General features: G+C 37.4%; 1 protein-coding gene across 3 annotated transcripts in view; it reads left to right on the forward strand.

The window, feature by feature from the left end:
• Positions 1-548: 548 nt before the first annotated feature.
• Positions 549-18,002, forward strand: part of SH3GL1 (SH3 domain containing GRB2 like 1, endophilin A2) — a 93,021-nt gene continuing 75,567 nt past the window's right edge. The window contains exon 1 of one of the 3 annotated variants that reach the window (XM_051971916.1): positions 549-929. In XM_051971916.1, the coding sequence (XP_051827876.1) occupies positions 885-929 (45 nt within the window). In that variant the 5' untranslated portion in view covers positions 549-884. The remainder of the gene's footprint in view (positions 930-18,002) is intronic. The other 2 variants (XM_051971914.1, XM_051971915.1) reach the window with 2 other exon arrangements.

Genomic DNA, 18,002 nt, shown 5'->3' on the forward strand with positions numbered 1-18,002 from the left:
GGGAAACTGAGTCAGGACAGTTAAAGAAAACTGTGGCATAACAGTTGAAAAATGGGGCGAACCTACTTCCCAGGGTTCAAAGGAGGTAAGGTCTGTCAAGCGCTTTGAAAACTTTGTAGTGCCATATTTTTGTTGCTAGCTATTTATTAGATGATTTCTTTAGTTCCAACCCTGAGATCTCGTGATGTGGTGATACCTAATTTAATTCCAACTTCCTGTAAAATTGAACTCTTTCGTCTTATAAAATTGCATTAAAAATATAACATAATAGTGGACTTGGATGTGGTAGTGGAGTCGGGAGAAGGAAACGGGGGTTTTGTGATGCTTCACCTGCAGGGGACACTATCGCATCAAACCTCCCCTCTAGGCCGCCTTCGCCATTTTCTATGGTGGTGTCTATCGGGCTTTTTTTTTCCTACTCCTCCCTCTACTTGTTCTATCCCCTCCTCCTTTGCGCTCGGTGCTGCCTACGCCCTCCCCCGCCAACAGGGGGAGCGCAAGGGCTTCGAGGTCCAGGCTCATTTCTGCTCTCGGGATTTGAAAATTCCTGTCCCAGCGTGAGGTGCAGAGAGCCAAAGAGAGGGAAAAGGAAGAGGAAGAAGAGAGGGGGAGGGGAGAAGGAATCGGCGGCGCGAGCTGGGGCCGGGACCGGAAGTGTGCGGTTGCCATGTAATATCCTGAGAGCAAGCGCGAGCCAGCGGGAGAGCGAGCGAGCGGGCGCTGAGGCGGTGCCGAGGACTGGCAGAGGCGGTTGAGGCGGGGGCAGCAGCGGACGGGCCCAGCCGGTGTCAGCGTCTGGAGCTGTCCGTCTGCCAGTCTGTTTGTCTGTCGTTAGCTGGTAGCTGGGTCGGGGCCGGCCGGGACGTCTGGCTGCGGGAGGCAGCATGTCGGTGGCCGGGCTCAAGAAGCAATTCTACAAGGCGAGCCAGGTAAGCGGCGCGAGGGGCGGAGGGACTACTGACCGGCCGGACCGACAGAGCAGCTGACGCTCGCTAGCTCCAGCCGGCCTTATCGGCGCTGCCTCCGGCTCCCGGAGCGGGGAGCGGGCCTACCGGGGTGGGGAGGGGGGCCGGATGGATGGAGCCGCGGGGGTGGGAGTGGGAATGACTTGGCTCCAGAGGTTGAGCTGAGAGGTGGGCCCTCTCCCTTCCTCCCTGGAGGAAGGTTGGAGCCCCGGGCGTGGGAGAGAGTGACATCGTTCCCAGCGTTGTGCGGAGACCAGCCCTCCCCCCCAGAAGGAAAGATGGAGCCCCCTGGAGTGGGAGTGGGGATGGGAGTGACATCGACTTCGATCCCGGAGTTGTGCAGGGAAGCCAGCCCTAGCCCCCACACAAGGAGGATGGATGGGGAGTCCAAAGGGAGGGGGAGGAGAGGAGAGGAGTGACATCACTCCAGATGTTGTGGAGGAAGCCACCTCTGTTCTCTGCTCTGGGCAGAAGGATAGACTCTTCAGGGGGAAATGACACTGGTACCGAGATTATCCTGAAAGGCCAGTCCTGTCCTGGGATCATAGTGACTTTGGTCCAGAGGTTGCTCAGGGAAGCCAGCCCTTAGAGGATGGATGGAACTTCTGGGGGAAGTGACTTTAGTTGAGAAATTGTCTCTGGAGGTAAAACCTCTGGGATGAAATGAAATTGTCCGGTAGGAAGCTCTCTTGGGAGGACGGATAGAGCTTAAGTGACCTTGGTTTAGAGATTGTTCAGAGAGGCCAGCACCATTCTTTACTTAGGTAGGACGGATAGAGTCTGTGCAGTGGCAAAAAATGGGCCAGTGACTGCCCATTGCCCCAGCAAGATTAGTAAAGCCTGTGAAGGTAAGCGAAATAACACCTATTTGAGTTGTTCTAATACGTTATACATGGTCATCTTCCCAGGAAGATGGGGAAGAATTTATGAGGGAAAGAGAAATCAATTTGGAGGTTATTTGGAAAGGATCTGTGGGGGCATAATGGCTAAGAGGCATCTGTTTAAGAAGAAATAGATTGACTGATACTTAATCCTTATTTGGCAGCAGTATCCTGGAATACCAACAAAAGATAATAGGGATACTTCAATTTTTTTACAGAAGGAATAGCCAACATAGGTTTTGGGAGAAGGGGTAAAATAACTCCCTGAGTTAAAGTTACTACACAGAGTGCCTCTTTCTCAGGTTAGCAGACAGACATTTTATCTTAAAGGAGTATACATTCACAACTCCAGGTTTGAGAATGCTATAGAACGTACTTTCAGATTGCCCTAAAAACTCAATTATATTTATGCATAAATCTATCACTTATATTTTTGGAACTACTACTATATTTTCCTTGATAACTTGTTTGTGTTATTTATATAAATTTTTTCTCATTCTAATCATTAACACCTTTCTTATCCCCCTTCACACTACCAGAGGAGATGAACTGTTTCCCAGGAGAGACTTCTTTCTGTGTACTTTTTGTGTACTTTTGAACTTGGAGACTTACTTTCAGTATTTCAAAATTGAAAAAAGAAATACTGGGTGAATTTGGAAGAATTTAAAATTGCATTTTTTTTAATGTTACTAAAAACTTGGTCGGGGAACTAAGGCTTTCATTTTAGTTAAAAGCTTACATTGGTTATGTTGCTAACCAACTCAAACAAATTTCTCATTCAAACTTTTTAGCTTATGGTTAAAAATCTATTATTTAAGCTTCTGTATATTTGTCCCTATTGGAGAGTTTATAAGGAATTTTAGCTTTCTGTAATGTGAACTGACTTTTTCCTGAAATGCCATTACAGGCTAAAAGAATGAAATTTTTTGAAGCTGCTCTAAGATGAAAAAGAGTGTGTAGAGGAAAAGCAGTAAAATTCATTTTGTTCCCCTCTATTCTAACAATTATTTGTTCTTTTTGTTCCTCTTACCATCTGTCTGACCCCTTGTATTAGCAGCACCTCTGGGATTGAAAGGACCTTTATTTGTATATTTTGAGAGCAAGGGGGAGGAACAGAGAGTCCTCTACTAGTAAGATACTGAAATGAAATTTTTATATTCAATATAAGTATATGTTTTTTATGAAATTATTCCTAGACCTAACTAGTAAGTTTTAAATGATAATTGCTGATTGTTCTTGTGGTTTTTACCATGAGAGATTTGAATTAGTACCAAAGGCCACAACTAGCTATCAGTCAGAATGCATTGCCAACTTTTATTGCTTGAAAGGGGGAAGAGAATGTTTAAAGTGGAAGATTTGTTAATTTTGAGCAAGAAGAAGGCACTCTTTTGCCATAATTTTTGGATTTGAAACTTTTGGGATGTTCTTTAGCCTGTTTGGGATCACAGGAAGTTGGGAAGGAATTCTTAGGAGAATACTAAGGCGACATACAAGAAGAAAGTACAAGAAGGTACTAAGGGATATTTTATACCTAACCTATTAGATGTCAGAAATGGCATGGGATAGGTCTTCTAAAATACCAATCAAGGTTCCAAGAGTGGCGCACTATACTAATGCACATTATGGTGATCTCCTTCAAGTTTTGTTTTTTAAATTCAGTTTTATGAATAAAATTTTTATTTTCTATTGAAGTATTGGGTTTTATAAATATGAAATGCTGTGATCATTATAAAACATACTTTAGGAATCAAAACATTTGTCTCTTTTGCCTCAGTACTGGTGGAATTTTAGGAGCAATACATTAGAAATACAAAAGACCAAGAGCACAGCCTAGCACTAACTTTTTTTGTGTGTCATATACTTATTTGGCTGACTGGTAAAATCTTTCCAAGAATAATGCTTTTAAATGCATAAAATAGTATACTTATAAAGGAAACCAATTCTATTGAATTAAATTATCAAAATATTTTTAAAACAAGATCTTGGTTCCCTGACTGAGATTAAGGGCTTATCATAGCATAGGGTCTTGTCATTTAATATGGACCTATAGCTGCAGGATTACCACCAAAGATCCCTTCTTTCTTTTAAGTAGCTAGCATTGGAAGTTGGAAAGGATTTTACAAATGAGATATTTATGTAGGATGGGATTATTTCAGGCTTAATCTTGTAAGTATGTGTTCTACAGGAAACTATGATGCCTAGATTCTGATAAACTAACAAGTTTACTGAATGTAAGTATTTGTCTCAGCAGTAACTAGCAGATTTTCATTTTGGGAACTGAATAATAACTGAACAAGCAGGAACAAATAGTTCCAGTAAGTATTTTGTCATTAATTGCAATACGCTTTCATTAGCTAATAGGTTTATATTTTAGGTACCTATTATATTCTTATCATTGCATAGTTCCCAAAGGCAAGGTTAAAGCAGTCCTTGAACAGAAGAACCTTAGAGAGTCTATTTGAATCACTTAGCTGCTCTGCCTCTTTTGACCTGTTGGTAAAAATAAGGTTAATGTAACCTCCTTCGCAAGACTTGTAGTAACAGAAATAAATGGATATGACACTTTGTAAATATGAAGTAGTTTCCAATTTATTGTTATAATTAAGGATTTTTGTGTCATGATTAGAGCTCAAATGACATTAACTTTAAATATTGCAGTGCAAATACATTAAAAGTTGAAAGTTCATTTCTGACTCAGAACCTATATATTTAATAAAGGTAATACTGTTTTATCTAATCATTGTTCTTAGCTCTGGGTTTGTTTGTTTTTTTTTACCCTAAAGATACCACGCACTTTTATTATAAAGCCTCATAGCTTCCTTGAAGTTGAGTGCTATTCCATGACAGCCTTTTTTTTTTTTTTCAATTTGAGAAATTGAGCTATAAAATGTTTTTGAGGGACCTGTATATCTTTGTCATACTCCATGAATTAGCCACTTTGTCTTCCTAACAATAGTTTTCTCTTTTTATTTTAACATTTATACAACTTATAATTTATATCTTCTCCCAACATAAAAATTATATGAATTTAATCTTGTATTTGCCTCTCTCCTATTCGACTGTTTAGATTTTGTATGGTTTATAACAGAGACATAAGCAAAATCTGCCCTAAGTCTCATCTTGGCTCTTCTTTACTCTGGCTTCTGCCAACATTTTGAGACTGATCTAATCTGGAGAAACTTCATTTTAATTCAAGGCATGTGGCCAACTTGCATGATATGATTTCAGAAATGAACTGCACATTTTGGCATTGCAGAGTAGTTGGGGGAGTGGGAAGGTGGTAGTAAAATTGTCTTCTATATTTATTTTATATTTTTTCACTAGTAAATTTATTTTTAATACCCATTACTTTATGAATCATGTTGGGAGAGAAAAATCTGAGCAAAAGGGAAAAATTATGGAAGAGATTAAAAAAAACCCAAAACAAGAAAAAGAAGTGAATATAACATGTGTTGATTTATATTGTTTTCTTAGCTCTTTTTCTGGATGCAGATGGCATTTTCTGTCCAAAGTCTATTGGGATTGTTTTGGATCACTGAGAAGAATCAAGTCTTTCCTAGTTGATCATCACACATTCTTGCTGTTGTGTACAATGTATTCCTGATTCTGCTTGTTTTGCTCAGCATCAGTTCATATAAATTTTTGCAGGCCTTTCTAAAATCAGCTTGTTCATCCTTTTTTATAGAACAATAATATTCCATTATCTTCATATATCATAACTTATTCAGCCATTCCTTAATTGATGGGCATCCACTCATTTTCCAGTTCTTTGCTACCACAAAAAGAGCTGCTACAAACATTTTTGCACATATCGGATTTTTTCCCTCTTTTAAGATTTCCTTGGGATACAGATAATGGCACTGCTGGGTCAAAGGGTATACACAGTTTTATAGCCCTTTGAGCATAGTTCCACATTGCTCTCCAAAATGGTTGGATTATTTCACAGTTCCACCAGCAATGCATTAGTATCCCAGTTTTCCCACATACCCTCCAATATTTATCATTATCGTTTTCTGTTCTCTTAGCTTGTCTGAGAGGTATGAAGTGGTATCTCAGAGCTTTAATGTGTTTTTTTATTTTAAATATAAATGTAATTGTTTCTTTGCTTTAATAATGTTTTATTGTTAATAAAATCAAGGATTTTCAAACAATAACTATCAAAAGTACCAGGTACTGCCTAAGAAATAGATCAATGGATCATTGGAATGGATTGGTACAAATTACATTATAATAAACGACCATAGTAATCTAGCATATTATAAACTCAAAGATCCAAGCTTTTGGACTACAAACTTATTGTTTTGCAAAAACTGCTGGCAACATTGGAAAACAGTATGACAGAAAGTAGGTTTAGACCAGCATCTCATACCTGTATACCAAGAGAAGGTTAAAATGGGAGCATGATTGAGTAGAAAAAGAGTATACACAAAGAGGGTGACACCATAATCATTTATCTGTCAGATTTATGGATAAGGGAAGAATTTAGGACCAAAGAAACTTTAAAAAACATTACAAAATATAAAATAGATAATTATGATTATATAAAATTAAGGTTTTGTACAAAACCAATGCAAACAAAATTATAAGGAGAGCAAAAAAACAGGAAAGAAATTTTTTATAAGTATCTTTGATAAAAGCCTCATTTCTCAAATATAGAGAACTAAGGCAAATTTATAAAATCATAAATCATTGCCCAGTTGATAAATGGTCAAAGGATATGAAAAAGTAGTTTTCAGACAAAGAAATCAAAGCTATCTATGATCATATGAAAAAATGCTCTAAATCACTATTGATTAGAGAAATGCAATTTAAAACAATTCTGAGGAAACCACTTCACACCTATCAAAGTGATTAATATAGTAAAAAAGGGAAATGTTTGATATTGGAAGGGATGTGGTAAAACTGGGACACTGATACATTCTTGGTGGAGTTGTGAACCAATCCAACCATTCTGGAGAGCAATTTGCAAATGGTCAGAGGGCTTTTTGATTTAACATTACCAGTGGTATGTCTGTGCCCTAAAAACATCCCCAAAAAGGGAAAACCTTTTTGTACAAAAAACAGCTCTTTTTGTGGTGGCTGAGAATTGGATATCTGTTGGGGAATGGCTAAATAAGCTGTGGTTTATGATGGTAATGGGATATTATTGTGCTATAATAAATGACAAGCAGGATGATTTCAGAAAAACCTGGAAAGATATGAACTGATTAAAAGTGAACTGAACTAGGAGAACATTTGTATGTATTAACAGCAATATTTTTCGATGAAGAACTATGAAGGACTTAGCAATGCAATGATCCAAGAGAATCTCAAAAGATTTGTGATGAAACATACTATCCACCTGGCAGAGAAAAAACAGATATTGATTGAATACATATTAAAGCATGCTATTTTTCCACTCCCTTTCATTTTTTTCTTTTATTTGAGTCTTTTTGTACAAAATGGGTAATATGGAAATCTTTTACATAATTGTACATATATACCCTATATATGATTAAGTTATACTATCTGTGAGTGGGAATAAAATGAAGGAGGAAAGACATAGGAACTCAGAACCAAAAAAGTTTTTAAGAAGTAGTAAAACTTAAAAAAAAAAAAATCAAGGATTTCAGTCCTTTCTATTTGAGGTCAGGAGTCCAGCAGGCCCATGGAGGCTGTCCCCCACCCTCCTCCACCCTAAATATCCTCATAGTGGAAACATTATTTAATGTTCAGTAGTAAAATACTTGGGCCTGTATTTTTTCATTATTTTGCAAAGCTGTCCCTGAAATTGGGTGGGGGAATGTGTCAGTCTGTCTGCAGCTGGTTCCTTTCTATCTCCTGGGCCTTTCATATTCATGAATTTGGCAAATACTTTTCCTGAGCTTTGCAATTTAGTTACATTTTTGCTCATTTCCTATTGAGCTGGGATCAGTGTTTGAAGAACTTTGGCATGCAGGGAGAGTTCGTGATCTACTTTTTCTATTCTACTCAAGGGAAAGCTAGCCTAGTGCCTGAATCTGAAGAGTGGGTCTATGACAAAACTTGTCTAATCCTAGCAGAAAAATATGGGTAAAACTTGGCTGAAGTTTCCTAGAAATACTCTTCACTCAACATGATCCCATTTCAAGGTTTGGAGGAACACATTCATTTCATGTATTTATTTAACATTTACAGTTTGTATTAGAGTGAATGTAGTAGATGTTTGGAGTGATGTAAAAGAAATCTTATACTCAATTTCTGCTCTCAAGGAACTCACAATCTTTTTAGGGAGGTAAATGTACCCATGAAAGATGATAAATGCCAAATGAGGGATATAGAATATTAATACAATGCAAGTTTTAAAAAGGAAAAGAGAGTACATTGGGCTAGTATTGTTAGAACCTCTCATTAGAGAGAAGTAACTCTTAATGAATAGAGAGAGACCTGCCCTCAAAACTAGGAAGACCTGGTTAGTTCTCTAGAATTGTCTTCTCTCACATACTTCCATCAGTTTCCTCCCTTCCTCAAAAGAAATTGGAATACTTCTTCCTCCTTACTGTCATTTTCAGATTGTCTCTTTATCTTATCCCCCTTTTTTCTTTCTTTCTTTCTTTTTTTTTTTTTTGGTTAAACACTTTCTCTTTTAAAAAGTCCATTAAATCAAAATTTTCTTTAAAAAAATGTTTTTTAATTAAAGCTTTTTATTTTCAAAACATATGCATGGATACTTTTTCAACATTAACCCTTGCAAAATCTTGTGTTCCAAACCTTCCTCCCTTCTTTTCCTCATCCCCTCCCCTAGATGGCAAGTAATCCAATATATGTTAAACATGATAAAAATGTTAAATGCAATATATGCATACATTAAATCAAAATTTTCTACAAAATTATGATGACTAATATTCAGACCCATAAGGTCAATCTCTCTTTTTCAAGGAATACTTCCTTACCATCTCCTCCCTAAATCTTGCCTTTATACTAGGAAACTTTAATATCCAGAAATGTGCTCTCTTTAAATGTCCTAATCTCCTTAAATATTATCTACTCCTTTGTGTCTGCTTAGCCTTACATAGGGATGGTCACACCTACAATTGTCCAACCTCCCTAAATTTAAACTCTGACATTACCCTATCTGATAACTAATCTCCTATTATTCCTTCTCTTCTTAAGCCTTATACTTCCTAAACCTATTTTTTGCCCTGAAGACCTCTAATTCCTCCATGTCATTATACTTTCTCAGGCCATCACTACTGCTCTGACTTCTCTCTCCAATTTCAACTTTTGTCTCCATTTTCAACTTTATATTGCCCTCTGTTCTTGAACCCCTTGCCTCCTTGTCTTATTGGCCTTCATCTCTTGACTGGCTTACTCCCCACTGTCTCTCTCCCAAGGATAGTCCTTTATCCCAAGTATAGGTCCTTCTCACTGAGTTCATTACACATTCATGCTATCCAACCTCAACTGAGCATTCATTGCAGCAAGCCAATTCTTTTGGTTGTCCTTACTTGTTTCACTCCATATAAAAACTATTCAGACCTTCTCCCTTCTCAAGCCTTCCATACCTCCCTTTCCCTTCTTTGAGGGCCTTGATCTTTACTGAGAATGAACTCTTTCTTCAATCTCTTACTGAAGTCACTTCCTGCCAAGAGTTCCTGCTACTTCTTCATGTGTCTTTGATATGTCTCCTTCTGTCTTCAAGACTTTCTCCCTTAAGCTTTTGGTTGTTTCCCTACTACCTTCACATATACCCAGGTTTCCTCCAACTTTGCTAGACCCCGCCCTCCCCTCAACTATCATTCTGTGTCTCTCCTCCCTTCTTACCCCAATTTTATAAAGTTATTTACTGAGTTCCTTCCACTGTTTATATTCACTTCTTAACCCTTTGCTATTTGGCTTCCAACCTCATTACTTAACTGAAATGATATGGTCTCTTTAGAATTACCAACGATTTTTAATAGTGAGATCAGCTCAATCCTCATTCCTCTTGACCTCTCTCTTAACTACTGACTTCCTACTCCTTCTCTCTGACTTTTCATGACATTTCTTTCTTGGTTCACCGCCTGTTAGTCTGACTATTCCTTTTTCTTTGCTAGCTCATCATCCATTCCACTTCCTCTTATTGTGGTGTTTTTTTAAAGTTTGTTCCTGGAGTTGTGTACTTTCATGTCAACAGTTGCTTAGTGGACATTTTAAACTGGATTTCTAAGACCATGTTGAAAGCTTAATCCATTATCTTTTCCCATAATAATTTCTTCCTTCAAACTTCCCTATTTTTGTTGAAGGTACCACCAATTTGTCAGTCTCTCAAAGCTCAAGTCTCAATATTCTAGATTTCTCATGAGCCCTGACCGCTTTTGTAACCAGCCCACTTGGCAAATCTTCACAACATTTCTTGAATCTCTTCAGTAACAAAGTTGCCACATTTGTTCAGGCCTTTATCACTCCTCCCCAAGATTAATACAATGACCTCTGAATTGGTTTCCTTGTTTCAAATCTTTTTTGCTGCTGGTGTCTATCCTACACACTACTGCCAAGTAATTTTCCTTAATTGCAGTCTGGCCATGTGACTCCCCTATGCAACCAACTTGAGTGGTTTCCTATTGTGTCTAGGTTCAAATATAATCAGTAAATAAGCATTAAGGATGTACTCTATGCCAGTGCTTAATTTGTGCCAAACTCCAATTCAGCTTGGAAGCTCTAAAAACCTAGTCCCAGCCTTTTTCCAGCCTCATTGGACATTATTGCCTCATCCACATTATTGTGAACCATCAAACAGACCTTCTGTCTGTTCCTCATGCATGTAGAATCATCATCTTATCTCTGTGTCTTTGCAGTCCCCTAAATCTGGAATGTACTCCTTTCCGCCTCTCTTGCTTTAATGTAGGGCATAAGCACCATCTTCTACATTGTTGTTTCTGATACCTCAATTGCTAGTGCTCTTATTTCTAAACTAAATAATATTTAACTACTTTGAATATTTTTTGTATTTTTTCACTTTGTATTTATACCAGATGTATTTGTTTTCTCCATTAAAACAAACATTCTGAATAAGGAATGTTTTATCATTTGAACTGGGGATGTAACCCAGTATTTAATACAATGCCTGGGACTCAAAGCAGCATTAATAATGTAGTTCTAGTACATATTTAGCTTTGTGACCCTGGGCCAATCACTTAACTCTTCAGTGCTCAGGGCAATGGTGTGGGTACCACTCTATCTTGGTAGAGGGAGTCTCCTGCAAGAAATTCTCTCTGCCAGTGAAAGCACAGACCCATTCCCTCGCTCTATAGAATTAAGGGATCCTTAAACAAAGGGTGAATATCTCCGTGACTGGTGTGACATGTTAGGGATTCTTTTTGAGGGCTTAGGTTATATTGAGTACTCCTGAAGATCTTCTGTTCCTTCATGTGGTTGAAGCTTCATAGAAAGAAAGTGACTTGCATCTTTTCACATCCTAAAAGAGACAAGTTTGTTGAAATCTAGAGGGGTCCCATATCTATGACACAGACACAGGGGAAGCAATTGTGCTTGAGGTGGGAAAAGTATTTGACTTAGAATCAAAAGATCTGGAGTTAGGTTGTTGCTCTGCCAGCTAATTGTATGATTTTTGATTACTTGACCCTATTACCCTTAATTTCTCCATCTACAAAATGCTTTACAGAACTCTCAAGGTTGTTTTGTAGAAAAAATTATTTGAGACTATGGAATGCTTTGTAAACATTGAAGCAATTCACTTGTGATGTTCAAAAAGTTACATATAAATATCTAGGTAGTCATTTTATTATAATCGTAATATTTTAATAAAAGAGGTCAGTGGTGCTCTTGCCAGAGTCTCCTCATGATGGTGGGCTCACAGTTTTTATGCCCTTGGAAGAGTCTGTTCTTGAGTAGCAACCAATTCTGATTGGTTAACAAATAATGAGAGAATATTACCTAGAGAGAAGCACTCATTCTAATGAAGGACAGGGAGTGACATTTTGTCAAAGAGACTATCTCTACATCTAGATCACCCCTAGCTTTGGGCAATCTTATCTAAGAATTTATCTCTACCCAAATCTGAATGGAATCCAACGGACTTCCCCACTTTATATTAAATTTCTTAAGGTTGGATATGATCTGATCAAGATTGAGGAGTTAATTCGATCTCTTTATTAATAATGCCCTTCAAGAGAATAAACTTTGAAATGAGGACTTTAGAAAATGGGAGAAACTCTGATCTCTCCAAATCATTGGTTATTAATAATCGTTTCACAGATAATAGCATTTGTTAAATGTATATTATGTGCCTAGAACCAAATAGACATTCAGCGCTTTGCTTGAATAATAAAAATGAATGAGTAATGCATCTTTCTATTTAGTATTTTAAAACAGAAGTGGCCAGCCCATTTGGCTCCATATGGGGCAGTGTTGTTAAGTTTCCAAGGGGAATATAGCCAAAGGCCTAATCATCTTCAAGAAGGGGAGCTTGTGTCAAAATATTCTTAAAGCAATACAGTTCATAAGACTTGAGAAATGTATCTGGAATAGGTCCTACTGGCTTAAAAGTTATAAGAAAATGTTTTCTTTTGGCTTATGATATTTCTTTCATTTTATTGGGAGCTGCTTACAGTAAATGTAAAGTCCTTAGTCATTACTTGGAACCTTAAGGGGATGAGTCTTGATTTAGGACACAAACTTTAACTTAAACAAACTGTATAGTAGTCAGTGCCAGCCAGGTCTTGGTGGTACAGAGGCACAAAACATTCCTGTTCTAAAGGAGTTTATATCCTTTTTCTTTCATGGAGCTCTTTTGCTCTTTTTCTCTTTCCTTTCCAGAAGATCATCCCAGTCTCAGTATCCTATTGCCTATCATAGACCAACAGAGGAGAGAGTCTTCCTTTGGATAAAGATAGTTTCAGTAAAAAATGTTACTGACTTCTGGGATTATCTTGTACAATTCATATCTGGATAAGCTTCATTTTGACCAGTAATTTCCATTTATCCCACCAGTAAACATTACTAATATTTTGAAATGTGATGAATTTGACAAATGTTTTTTTATCTTTATTTTCCCTTTATGCATCTAGTGGAAGTAGCAATATACAACAAGAGTTACTCCCAGGGTTGTTGTGAGGATAAAATTAGAAATTACTTGCAAGCCTTAAAATGCTATAAGAAATGCTGGCTAATAATAAAAAGAAAAGATACTAAGACCTTGAATAATCATATTATTGTAGTTAAACTAAGATATAACCAGAGAATTTAGTTGAAAGGCCTCATTTTAAAATTTGTCCATGGTTATTTACTCAGACAGTAAATAGCAGAGTAGAGATTTGAACGTAGTGTCTCTACTTCAAACCCAAGATTTTTTTTTTTTTCCACATTACTACCACAGTTGGATTTATACTTCATCCTTTCCCTTTTAGCAGAACTTAGGAGCAGGAGCAGACTATAGGCCTGGACTGGCTCTACCTTATATATAGTTGTGGGTGCTCTCCATCACAGGGCTAGGTAAATAAAATGTTTTTCCTTTGTTAGTCCAAAAACTGGTTATTAGAGAACTGCTCTTAATAACAAGTTCCATGAGATCATATAGTATTTGGGTTCCTTAAGAGCCAGAGGAGCCTTGCATCTTCTTTTCCCTGACACCCTTCTTCCCTCAAGGGCTCAGGTCACCAGGGACCAAGTGTATGCATCTATTAACTTGACAGCAGCAGCTCATCAAAGTGCTGCTTGTTTCAGAGACAGATAAACCCTGGTCCTTCCAGGCCAGTCATTGTGACTCAGAGAAGATAGAATTTCTCTCCCTCCCCTCCTCCGTCCCCCCATTCTAACCTGGCCCTCTTACTGCAACCTCTCCTTTTTAGTTCTGAATTTTTTGTCCATGACTGCTCCCTCCAGCCTTTTTTTTTTTTTTGAGCTTGCATTTTCCTTGACATTCAAATGCCATTTTCCTTTGCTTTGGTAAATGAGTTAGTGCCTTGCCTTGTTGCTCTTTCTCTGGTCAAGTTCAGTCTTCAAGTCTGCTCAGTGTCAGTGTACATCCTTTGATTTGCTGAAGAAAACTAAATTTCCTTTATGATAATAGCATGGGTTCATGGTGTTTAATGGCATGAAACTTGATGGCCTAGTTCCTGGGCCTTATGAAAAGGCTTAAAGAAAAGGCAAATGTAGTAATAGCTTGTGGCAGTGATGATGATGATAGTAATGATAGTGATACTTGATAGCTTCTATTTCTGTAATGGAGAGAGAATTACCTTTGGAATGGGAAAGACTTCTCTCTGGTAGCTAATGACTGAGTGACTGTGGACAAACCATGGGACCTGTCTAGGCCCTAGGCAACATATGTGCATGGTAGAAAGGGTTTCCTCACCTGAGACTTAAACATTGAGGTCAGAGACAAACCATTTCTGTCAATTAACCCCTTTTTTAATAGCTTTTTATTTACAAGTTATATGCATGGGTAATTTTACAGGATTGACAATTGCCAAACCTTTTGTTCCAATTTTTCCCCTCCTTCCCCCCACTCTCTCCCCCAGATGGCAGGTTGACCAATACATGTTAAATATGTTACAGTACAAATTAAATACAATATAAGTATACATATCCAAACAGTTATTTTACTGTACAAAAAGAATCCGGCTTTGAAATCGTGTATAATTAGCCTGTGAAGGAAATAAAAAATTCAGGCGGACAAAAATAGAGGGATTGGGAATTCTATGTAGTGGTTCATAGTCATCTTCCAGAGTTCTTTCCCTGGGTGTAGATGGTTCAATTCATTACTGGAACTGATTTGGTTCATCTCATTGCTGAAAATGACCATGTCCATCAGAATTGATCATTATATAGTATTGTTGTTGAAGTGTATAATGATCTCATGGTTTTGCTTATTTTACTCAGCATCAGTTCATATAAGTCTCTCCAGGCCTTTCTGAAATCATCTTATTGGTCATTTTGGTAATTGTTATCTTTAAACAGTAGGTGTTTGCTAGAAAAGTGAACCTGGAAATTTAAATGACTACTATTTGTATATTCTTTTAAAAAATAAAATACAATCTAATTTATTTGTTTTGCAAATTCATATTCTTAGTTATACAATAAATATTTGTTGGTTGAGTGTCCTATAATGGGTTTGCCTAAAGCAGACTGTATCAGTACATGATAAAACTTAAAGACCAGTTGGATATTCTTTTAAAATTATATTTTCTCATTTTTATTTCAGTCTCAAAAAACATGTTTTCCCCCAGAATCTTTAGGAAATTTCTAACTATTATTCTCACTTTTCTAAGCAAGATTCATTATTAGTCAAACTTTTTCTCTATATCACTCAGATCAAATTTCTTTTGATGAGAATTAATACTTTGGGGGGAAAAAAAAGACCTTTAATATAATCATTTGCTGTTGTTGTTTTTGTTTGTCCTTCATTCTTGAAGAGGACCATGACATCAGGGACATGAGCAAACCCCTTTTTGTTCACCTAAACGTCTTCTAATATAGGAAAAGCTTAACAGTAGGTAATCTGGGATTCCTGGTCTTCACTGTTAGTTTTTCAACTTTCCAACCCAGACTTCTACAGCCCCTAGTTCTCTGGTGCTTCCACTTTCTCTTGCCCCCAAAACCATTTCTAGCCATTTATTTGCTTGTGGAATTTCTAGAGATGGAAGGAAATTTGTAAATCATCCTGTTTAATCCTTTCCCTCATTTGACAGAGAAACTAACACACTTTTCTTGAAGAAGCAATGACTTTAAGAAAGATAGTAGCTTTAATTGGAGACAGAAATCTACCAAGTGTTCAAGAAAGATTAGCTCTTAACACAGGGGAAAAATCCTTCATTAGTAAAAAGAAAATAGAGCATTAAAAAGTGAAATTCCTTGAGCAGCTGTCTTGTAAGAAAATAAGAATTTTTATGGGATTGCAGGTCATTTAGTCCAAACACTACCCAGTTAGCAGTTTTCTCTAAAGGAAGATAGTCTCGTTTGTTTTTTGTTTGTCCGTAGTGGAGAAGATTCTTTTCCTGTAGAGTCACGGGAATCTCTGATTTAAAGTTAAAAGAAATCTTAGAGGCCATCCTGTCCAACCCTTTCATTTTACAAATGGGGAAATTGAGGCCTAGAGACTCATTCAACTAGCATTTATTAAGCACCATTGTCTACACTGCTGAAAGGCAATTGGCCTAAGGGCACATAGATAGTAATCTCTGACCTTTTGGCCCTCTTTTCACAGCCCCCATGATACTTCTCTGTAATAACAACAAAAATGATCCTAACACTTTTTCTCTCAAGTGTAAGTTTTTTTTTACATATTTCTCCTTTCTCAAAGTCCCTGTTAAAAAAGGGGGAAAAGGAGCAGCTAAGTGGCACAGTAAGTAGATAGAGCATCAACCCTGAAGTCAGGAGGAACCGAATTCAAATCAGACACTTAACCCTGCCTAGTTGTGTGACCTTGGGTAAGTCACTTAACCCTAGTTGCCTCAACAATAACAAAAAGACAGAAAAGGGGGGAAAACCATGTTGACAACATATTTATTGGTAGGAAAGCATAAACCTAGGGAAGGCTTAGTGACTCCTCACGCCTTACAGAACAATTCATTAGTTAACCTGAAAGCTAGAATCTGATTTTTGATAGTAACCCAGCATTCAGAAAAAAAATCTATTCTAAGTAATTTATATGTGGAAAACAGATTTTTATTTTATTTTATTTTATTTTTTTATTGTGAGGCATTTGGGGTTAAGTGATTTGCTCAGGGTCACATAGCTAGGAAGTAGATTTGAACCTAGGTCCTTCTGATTCCAGGGCTGTGTTCTATTCACTGCCTCATCTAGATGTCTCAGGAATTTTTTTTTTTAAGTAATAGGAACCCATAGCCTTCATTGTATCTTCATATTGAAGAATAGTTGTTGAATAAGTGCTATTGACTGACCTTAGATCAGCTAATCTTGTGCCTAATGGAGATCTCACTTGCCTCTAATCTTATTTATTTGAAATTGTTCCTGAAAAATTCCTATTTTTGCTCTGTTAGCATTTGGTAGTATGTTGAACTGAAAGCCATTATTAAATACTTTTTGGTTATTTTTAGTTGGATATAAGGAGTTAGTCTTCTAACTTTAAAAAGGGAGACTAAATTTAATGAGTAGACATTTTGGGGAGTATTCATTCATTCCACCAATATTTATCAAGGATTTGGTGTGAAGGCAGCGATTTCTTGGAACTGTGGAAATTACAGTCTAACTTGTCTCAGAACTCTTTTGGGCCCCAAATTAAATTATGGGAATATTTTATCCTTCCACTGGTCCAAATCTCTACTTGTGAGTGGAAGCTATACCTAGATGAATTTATTCTGCTGATCAGCACAGTGTTTCCTCATTTGCAAAGTAAAAGATCAAGGGCTCCTTGTTTCCATATTAGTATTAGCTTAGTATTGCTTTTAGCTGCTGTGTGAGCCACAGCTTTAGTGGCTCAAGTGTTTGCTGCTCCAGTTACCATTTCTTTTATCACCTCATTAGAAATGAACCGTATCTCACACTGTGCAGAGATCCACTGAGAGCTGGCTCTTTTCAAAGGATGACACACCCCTTTGCTCTAGATCTCCCTTTAGTCTGTAGGATAACTTGAACCCTGTCATTCTAATACAAAGGACCATTCTTGGAACTAATACTGTGTGCAAAGCTTTATGCTAGACTTTGTGAGTCAGGACAGTGTAGAGAGAGAACCCTAAACTTGGAATCAGGAAAGACAGGGTATGAATTCAGCCTCTCCTCTTTACTTGGCCTTGTGACTTTCAGCTTGTCACTTAGCTACTCTCAAGCCTCCATTTCCTCATCTGTAAAATGGGAATGATAATTGCACTTCCTCACAGTGTTGTTAGGAGGCTCAAATGAAGTAAATGCACATGAAGTATTTGTTTCTTTGAAGGATATAAGAGAAATATTTCCTGATGAGCATTGTAATGAGAGTGGGAAGTTACTAATTCATTCCAAGTATACTACATGTAAGCTTGATGCAGAGTAAACCCCTATGATGAAACAAATATCTTCCAGGATATATGGGAAAGTATATTTGACATGTACTTAGGAAAAGATAACTCAGCAGAAAAAATGAAAAATTCAGATTAATACATGAAGCTCAGCATAAATATCCGCCACTACTACCGTGTTGGTTCAAATTTCACCTTTGATACCTACTGACTTTGTGAACCTGTGGAAGTCATTTAACTTG

This window comes from Antechinus flavipes, chromosome 1, assembly GCF_016432865.1.
Source record: "Antechinus flavipes isolate AdamAnt ecotype Samford, QLD, Australia chromosome 1, AdamAnt_v2, whole genome shotgun sequence".
Lineage (NCBI taxonomy): Eukaryota > Metazoa > Chordata > Mammalia > Dasyuromorphia > Dasyuridae > Antechinus > Antechinus flavipes.